Genomic DNA, 9,560 nt, shown 5'->3' with positions numbered 1-9,560 from the left:
CCCAATCAACTGCTCTTCAAGCATAATACGTCTAATTATAATGTAAAATCTGTTGTGTAAATGTTACTAAAGAGATGTATAAAAGTATTTTGGCACTATGGTAAAATTGCAAAATGTTTCAAACATAACGTGATGTTTGTTGTGAGGACGAAGGCATTGAGTTATTTCTGGAACGGGTTGATCTGTCTAGTCTATTGTCTTGGTTTGCAGACACTGATGTTTAGAGAGGTAGCATGAAGATGAGGGATGATGATGATCTGTTGTGTTCACAAAAGTCCTTTACACACTGGAGGGAAGAGCGTGTGGCGTGATGCAGAGAGTCCGTGTGTGTGTGTGTGGAGGATCAGTTGGAGGTGTCGGAGTGAACGCTTCCGGGTCCTTCTGTGGGGGAGGTGACGGAGGAGGGGGTGGTGGGGTCCTGCCAGCCACCGTTCGCCTGGCGGAGAGAACAACACACACAGCATGAGGGACCGATTACATCACAATATCAGGATATCATCACAATATCATCACAATATCATCACAATATCATCACAATATCAGGATATCATCACAATATCAGGATATCATCACAATATCAGGATATCATCACAATATCAGGATATCATCGCAATATCAGGATATCATCACAATATCAGGATATCATCACAATATCAGGATATCATCGCAATATCATCACAATATCAGGATATCATCACAATATCACCACAATATCATCACCATATCAGGATATCATAACAATATCAGGATATCATCACAATATCAGGATATCATCGCAATATCATCACAATATCAGGATATCATCACAATATCACCACAATATCATCACCATATCAGGATATCATAACAATATCAGGATATCATAACAATATCATCAGGATATCATAACAATATCAGGATATCATCACAATATCATCAGGATATCATCACAATATCAGGATATCATCACAATATCAGGATATCATCGCAATATCATCACAATATCAGGATATCATCGCAATATCATCACAATATCAGGATATCATCACAATATCACCACAATATCATCACCATATCAGGATATCATCACAATATCAGGATATCTGTGACGAGGGGGGCGTGGTTTTCGCGAAGTCTGTGGTGAGAGAGGAGTCAATAAGCTGTGCGGTGAGTAAGTGGTTCAAGTGCAGATGATGAACACCTGTGTCTGATTGCAGTGATTGGCATGGAGAGACGGATATAAGCCGCACAGATTGAGAGTGCGGGAGAGAGAGAAAGGACTGGGACTTGTGCAGCGATCGAGGGAAAGAGTGTTGTAGAAAAGCACCGAGAGCTGAACCAGCGTGGAAAGAGTTTTGATTGAAATTGTGCTGTGCTGTAGAGAAACTACGGTGAATGCGCTGTGTGCGCGCCTATTGTTTTGTTTTGATTCTGAGTTAATAAAGTCTGTACGAGTCCCAGTATCGCCGACCCTGTGTTCTTCTTCCTCGCCCACAAACAAACTTTGCTACAATATCATCACAATATCATCACAATATCAGGATATCATCACAATATCATCACAATATCAGGATATCATCACAATATCATCACAATATCAGGATATCATCACAATATCAGGATATCATCACAATATCATCACAATATCAGGATATCATCACAATATCATCACAATATCAGGATATCATCACAATATCATCACAATATCATCAGGATATCATCACAATATCAGGATATCATCACAATATCATCACAATATCAGGATATCATCACAATATCAGGATATCATCACAATATCAGGATATCATAACAATATCAGGATATCATAACAATATCATCAGGATATCATAACAATATCAGGATATCATCACAATATCATCAGGATATCATCACAATATCAGGATATCATCACAATATCAGGATATCATCACAATATCAGGATATCATCACAATATCAGGATATCATCACAATATCATCACAATATCAGGATATCATAACAATATCATCAGGATATCATAACAATATCAGGATATCATCACAATATCATCACAATATCAGGATATCATCACAATATCAGGATATCATCACAATATCAGGATATCATCACAATATCAGGATATCATCACAATATCATCACAATATCAGGATATCATCACAATATCAGGATATCATCACAATATCACCACAATATCAGGATATCATCACAATATCAGGATATCAGGATATCATCACAATATCACCAGGATATCAGGATATCATCACAATATCAGGATATCATCACAATATCATCACAATATCAGGATATCATCACAACATCATCACAATATCAGGATATCATCACAATATCAGGATATCATCACAATATCATCACAATATCAGGATATCATCACAATATCAGGATATCATCACAATATCAGGATATCATCACAATATCATCACAATATCAGGATATCATCACAATATCAGGATATCATCACAATATCAGGATATCATCACAATATCAGGATATCATCACAATATCATCACAATATCAGGATATCATCACAATATCAGGATATCAGGATATCATCACAATATCAGGATATCATCACAATATCATCACAATATCAGGATATCAGGAAAGAAAATGGCTTGTCAGTCAATATGTTGTTGCCAAATCCATTATTTCAGTCCATTTTACTCCATTTTGGAATATGATTTAAATGGACAGAAACAACGATTTAGTTGCCAACAGTGAAAAATGAAACGCAACAGACAAAATTCTTTAACATTTTGGGGATGTGTGTGTACACACTTTCACTCACACACTACCGTTCAAAAGTTTGGGGTCATTTAGTTGTTTTTTTGTGCTTTTAAAAATAAAGAAATTTATGCTTTTAATTTAAAAGCAAGGATGCTTTTTTTTTTTTTTTACTGACAGTAAAGACATTTATAATGTTACAAAAGATTATATTTCAAACAAATGCTGTTCTTTTAAACTTTCTATTCATCAAAGAATCCTGAAAAATAAAATGTATCACGCTTTCCACAAAAATATAACCGTTTTCAACATTGATAATAATCAGAAATGTTTCTTGAGCAGCAAATCATCATATTAGAATGATTTCTGAAGGATCATGTGACACTGAAGACTGGAGTAATGATGCTGAACATTCAGCTTTGATCACAGGAATAAATTACATTTGAACATATATTCACATAGAAAACAGTTCTTTGAAATTGTAATAATATTTCACATTTGTACTGTTTTTGATCAAATAAATGCAGCCTTAGTGAGTAAAAGATTCTTCTTAAAAACATAAAACAATCTTTTTTTGTAAGTGCTTACAAAGTCTAAGAAAACCCTTTGTCTAGTAGAGTTTTATCAGTAGTTTTGTTGACAGCACAGGTTTCTGTCGCTCTGAAATGGTCCTCAGAAAACAGGAGTCAGCCTGTAAGAGCTCAGTGTGTGTAACGGCTGTCATTTGAACTCACACACACACAAATACTGAGAAACAACAAGAGAAAAGAATCAAGACTGAGAATAAAACAGGAATCAGGAAGGACACAGAGGGAAAGAAATGTGGAAGAAACACACACATGCAGCAGAAGCCATCACTAATCTCACAGACAGCGAAGCTACGCTACTAATGCTTTAAAGAAACTCAATTTAATGTACGGTTTAATTTAATCTACACTTAAGTCACAATAAAAATGCATTAGAGTGTCAGTGCGTTAGAAAATAAAATATCAAAGCAAGTGTCATTAATTGCAAAGAAAGACACACACACACTGTACAAGAACAGTGTATCGTGCCTCTTTGTGGTTGTGAAATGCTAGTGGAAAATGTTCATAGTTCATGTGGTGAACTTATCTAACGCAATGACATTCAGACATTTATAAATGTCACTTAATATTTTTGGGGCGGCTGTACATGTTTTTTTTTAAACGATATTTCGAACGAGCCACATTCAAAGTCTTAAATTAGCTGATATATGCATTCATTTTATATTGATGCAATCATTTGCTACCAATTTAAAAATAATATCTAATATCAAACTGACAAAAGAATTTCTATGGATGAGGATTAATGTGTAAAAACTTGAATAAAATAATTTTTATAGAGACTGCACTCACACAAGCAGTATTTAATGGTTAGAAGATTTGGACATAAAAAGAAATATTTTCATTAACAATGTAAATCATGTTAAGTTTGAATACATTTTAATGACTTTTTCTATATTATATAATATTAAAAACTATCATTCAAAAGTTTGTGGTCTGTAAGATTTTTTTAATGTTTTAGAAAGAAGTCTCTTCTGCTCACCAAGACTGCATTTATTTGATTAAAAGAAAAACAGTGAAAGCTGAATGTCCAGCATCATTACTCCAGTCTTCAGTGTCACACGATCCTTCAGAAATCACTCTAATATGATGATCTGAAGCTCAAGAAACATTTATGATTATTAGCAATGTTGAAAACAGTTGCGCTGTTTCTTTGTTTTTTATAAAAAAAAAAAAAAAAAAAAAAGCATTTATTTGTTTTGTACGGAGCCCCCCTAGTCCCACTTTGTCAAAAAAAATTATTATAACTATCTCGTGGCCTCAAGATAGAGATACTATCTTGAGGCCACGAGATAGTTATAATAATTTTTTTTGACAAAGTGGGACTAGGGGGGCTCCGTAGTTTTGTAACAATAAAATGTATTTTTTTCTAACAATTTAATGCATCCTTGCTGAATAAATGTTTTTTTTTTAAATGTTTCAAACTGAATTGTATGCTTAATTAAGTATGAATTCATCATCCGGCTTTGTGCCTAAATGACTGTCCTGTATTGAATGCTTTCTAAAAAAAGCTCGATGTGAATTTCGCAACGTTCTCGGTGTCTGTACATCAAAGTCAAGCCCGCAATTCTCTGATCCCGCAGATCTCCACACGGATCCAGGAAAACACAGGATTTGCATACATCCCCCCCCGAACGCGTATGATCTCATTAACATACGGCCAGCGAAGCGCGACAGAACGTAAGCGGGACAGAGACGCTGACCCCCCCCCCCTCTCGTTCTCGGCTCGCTGTCAAGCCCATTAGCTCGGCAGGAACCTGATCTGAGCAATGTGCTTGGATTGCTGTCCCGAGTCCACACTCCGCTCCCTGTGTGTCTGTCGTATTGATTTTCCCCTTTACCACACGGCTTGTCGCTGTGAATTTTCTCGTCGCGCCAAGTTGCCAGCAGCGCCCCTCCCGTTCCCCCGCTTCCCGAATACACTCAGGATGTCCTCCTACGAGCGTTTCACCACGGCTTTATTTTTAGCGTTCGATTGTCCGCAGAGTGTTTTTCTCTGCCGCCCTTTGGGGGATAATCAGGGTCAGGTGACTCTGGGGCACGACGAGGACTCATATATTTGCAGCCGGTGTCACCTGTTCTCCCCCGTTCCCGTCAGCGGGGTGTGTGGCTGCAGGTGCCGGGCCGATCTGATTGGATGTGATGGGTTCAGACAGACCCGGGCCGGTCTCGTGTCCACGTCTCGCTGGGCAGCGCCGCCCGTGGCGTTCACAACACACAGGCAATCAACTAAGTGACCACGATTCCCAGACAAGTCCCACTAAGTGGCATTCTGAGCCCTATGGCTTTGAAATAATTGGTAGAGGGCAAAACAAGAGGAAGGGGGAAAAAAAAGAAGTGTTTTTTCTCGCCTTACATTGATGCCCTGCGGACTGTACATCTGGTTTGCTGCGAGGCCGTCACTGTATCCTCCTGTCTGGCTGATAACATGGCGAAGGGTATCCACCTGAAACAAAAAACAACACGGCAAGGTCAGAGCGCACACAAAAAAAGCGCTAACGCAAGGTCGGATGAAGCGACGCACGCAAACAAAGCAAAGTCAGACGACACGTCAAAGAAGAAAGCAAGGTCAAAGAAAGCAAACAACAATAAAAGACAAAGAAAACACGATGAAACACAGACGTACAAACACAAGATGACATGCGAACAAAAAAACGCATTACAAAGCCAGTCTCTACGGCTCTGTTCTGAAACCTAGTGAGCTGCCTATAGTCCTAGACAGCATTTTAAGATGTGTATATTCCATACGCTGCCTTATAAGATGCCTCAATTCTACAGTAGCACTGTGGTAGACCCCAGAATGCATTGCATCAAACCAAAAAAGAGAAACTTTGATTAAAAATATACTTACACTACAGTTCAAAAGTTTGGGGTTGCTAAGATCGCTAAGTCTCTTCTGCTCTCCTAGGCTGCATTTATTTGATCAAAATACAGTAAAAACAGAAATATTATTACAATTTAAAATAACCGTTTTCTATGTGAATATATGTTCAAATGTAATTTATTTCTGTGATCAAAGCTGAATTTTCAACATCATCAATTCAGTCTTCAGTGTCACATGATCCTTCAGAAATCACTCTAATATGATGATTTGAAGAAACAATTATAATTATTATCAATGTTGAAAACAGTTGTGATGCTTCAGATTTTTGTTTTTTTCTCAGGATTCTTTTGAGGAATAGAAAGTTCAAAAGAACGGCGTTTATTTGAAATAGAAATTGTAACATTATAAATGTCTTTACTGTCTCTTTTGATCAATTTAATGCATCCTTGCTGAATAAAAGTATTCATTTCTTTCCAAAGAAATGCAAAATCTTACTGACCCCAAACTTTTGTTTATTTCTCGTGAAAAGTATTCATAGAGAAGTTCATGATCAAACGTTCCTATTTTACACAATATTTGTGTGTACCATGCATTGGTTTCGTTAGTAACATGCTAATGTCAAACAGAAGTCATTATTAGAGTTGCTGTCTATTGTAAAGTGTTTCAAATCTGGTTCAAATTCAGTCAGCTTCCTATGTAGAGAGGCCGTTCACAAGGTATCTTTTTCAACATTTCAAATTGACTTTAAAAAACGGTAAAACTGTATTTTGATGGTCCCCTTTAGACTATAAGTAATATTGCAACTACATGTTAACTGACTCGAGTATTAGTAGACTGCTTAATATCTGCTAACACTTTATTTTGATGCTCTCCAAACACATTCTACTAACTATAAGTCACTTTGCAAGTACATGTCAACTTATTCTACTAACCCGAACCCCTTATTCTACTCTAATGAGAGTTAGCAGACATGTAGGAGCAACGTTACTTATAGTCAAAGAATGTCTAAAGGGGACCATCAAAATAAAGTGTACTCAAACACACACACACACACACACACACACACACACACACACACACACACACACACACACACACACACACACACACACACACACACACACACACACACTGCAGTGTGTGTGTTGCTGCTCGGAGGTGATTTATTGGCACTGTACCTGTGACTGCACATTGGCTCCCACCTGAGAGCCCTGGTACGAGTCCCCGTTCAGAGACTGAACACTCATAAACAAATCGCCAGAGTTTGACATGCTAAAAGAGCCAGCAGAACCTGAGAGGTGCACAAACATGACAGAGAGGGACAGAATAAGCCAGAGAAAATGAGTCTGAAAACTTCCAAAGAGTTATAGTTAGATAAGCTTTAAGATCATAAAGCAGCCCGTAAAGAAGACGAAGAACTGTTGCAAAGCAGGAGAGATTCAGCTGGCAGCAAGAGGAAGCTCCACGCCACAGATCATAGCTCAGATTCGTGCAAGTTTGATTTTTTTATTGAAATCTTAATCATTTTATAATAATCGACCAATTGAGAGCAGATGCCATATTTAATTTGATGCAATTTAAAATGTATATGCTTAGCCATCATTTGCATCTCAATGTATTTCTAATCTGATATCTCATAAAGATGTGTGAAACTATTCTTTGCACTGAAAAAAAAAAAAAAAGATTCATTTTTACAATACATAACATGTTTTTAAATGTACACTATCGTTCAAACGTTTAGGGTCAGTAAGATGTTTTTTTCCCCACAGAAATGAATACTTTAATGCAGCACATTAAATTGATCAAAAGTTACAATAAACTAAAGACTTACAATAAAGACTTTATAATGTCACAAAAATTCTCTTTGAAATAACTGCTCTTTTTATACTTTCTATTCATCAAAGAATAAAATGTATCATGGTTTCCACAAAATTATGAAGCAGCGCAACTGTTTTCAACATTGCTAATAATCAGAAATGTTTCTTGAGCAGCAAATCATCATATTAGAGTGATTTCTGAAGGATCATGTGACACTGAAGACTGGAGGAATGATGCTGAACATTCAGCTTTGATCACAGGAATAAATTACATTTGAACATATATTCACATAGAAAACAGTTATTTTGAATTGCAATAATATTTCACTATATTATACTTTTATTACTGTATTTGTAATCACATAAATGCAGCCTTGATGAGCAAACAAGACTTCTTTAAAAAAAAAAACGTATTTCCTACCGACCCCAAACTTTTTAACAGTAGTGTATTTTTACTACTTTGTCATCTGAAGGATTGACGCCCCTAGTCTCTCCCTCAGTCTTTTTTTTTTTTTTTTTTTTTTTTGTGTGTGTAGAATTAACTCTCACTTAACTCTATAGACACATGTTTTCATGGCTTTAACAGAGCAAAAAGCTGTTTGTTTTACCTACACAAGTCCTCTGAGTTACACAAAGAGAATTACTGAGACCATACATGTTGTGATCCGCACAGCACTCATTCTGTGGGCTATAGCTTGACATGCAGTAAAGTTACATTAAAGAAATCAGCTTTACAGCAGCATCGCTACACGAGGTAAAGTCCTACGCCTCGCCAGTCCTCAAAAAAGCCCTGCCTTTTTTCTTTCTTTCTCCATTCTGTCACCTGATTGGTTCATTGCCACTGTCACATTTTTTCACCTGTGTCGCCTTTGGCTTTTGGCTTGCTTAGTTGGGGACATTTAATTTAATATTCAATAATATTATTGATCTGCCTGCATTGACACCGTTATATGAGAACTGAACTGAGCTGGATGATGACATCACGGTTTTCTCCAGAGCGGCTATACTATATACAGGTCCTTCTAAAAAAATTAGCATATTGTGATAAAGTTAATTATTTTCCATAATGTAATGATAAAAATTTAACTTTCATATATTTTAGATTCATTGCACACCAACTGAAATATTTCAGGTCTTTTATTGTTTTAATACTGATGATTTTGGCATACAGCTCATGAAAACCCAAAATTCCTGTCTAAAAAAATTAGCATATCATGAAAAGGGTCTCTAAACGAGCTATTAACCTAATCATCTGAATCAACTAATTAACTCTAAACAACTGCAAAAGATTCCTGAGGCTTTTAAAAACTCCCACCCTGTTTCATTCCTCAAAACCGCAATCATGGGTAAGACTGCCGACCTGACTGCTGTCCAGAAGGTCATCATTGACACCCTCAAGCAAGAGGGTAAGACAGAAAGAAATTTCTGAACAAATAGGCTGTTCCCAGAGTGCTGTATCAAGGCACCTCAGTGGGAAGTCTGTGGGAAGGAAAAAGTGTGGCAAAAAACGCTGCACAACGAGAAGAGGTGACCGGACCCTGAGGAAGATTGTGGAGAAGGACCGATTCCAGACCTTGGGGGACCTGCTGAAGCAGTGGACTGAGTCTGGAGTAGA

General features: G+C 37.0%; 1 protein-coding gene across 4 annotated transcripts in view; it reads right to left on the bottom strand.

Annotated features, from left to right (window-relative positions):
- pbx1b (pre-B-cell leukemia homeobox 1b) overlaps nucleotides 1–9,560 on the bottom strand; it is a 94,819-nt gene continuing 85,259 nt past the window's right edge. For 2 of the 4 annotated variants that reach the window (XM_056266066.1, XM_056266067.1), the window contains exons 8-10: nucleotides 7,307–7,419; nucleotides 5,661–5,750; nucleotides 1–436 (exon numbers count right to left, since the gene is read on the bottom strand). In XM_056266066.1, coding sequence (XP_056122041.1) covers nucleotides 344–436; nucleotides 5,661–5,750; nucleotides 7,307–7,419 — 296 coding nt within the window. In that variant the 3' untranslated portion in view covers nucleotides 1–343. The remainder of the gene's footprint in view (nucleotides 437–5,660; nucleotides 5,751–7,306; nucleotides 7,420–9,560) is intronic. The other 2 variants (XM_056266068.1, XM_056266069.1) reach the window with 1 other exon arrangement.

Source organism: Rhinichthys klamathensis, unplaced genomic scaffold, assembly GCF_029890125.1.
Source record: "Rhinichthys klamathensis goyatoka isolate OS25496 unplaced genomic scaffold, OSU_Roscu_1.1 h1tg000244l_1, whole genome shotgun sequence".
Taxonomy (NCBI): domain Eukaryota; kingdom Metazoa; phylum Chordata; class Actinopteri; order Cypriniformes; family Leuciscidae; genus Rhinichthys; species Rhinichthys klamathensis.
The sequence above is the reverse complement of the archived record's forward strand: the minus strand, read 5'-3'. Positions and strand labels throughout refer to the sequence as shown.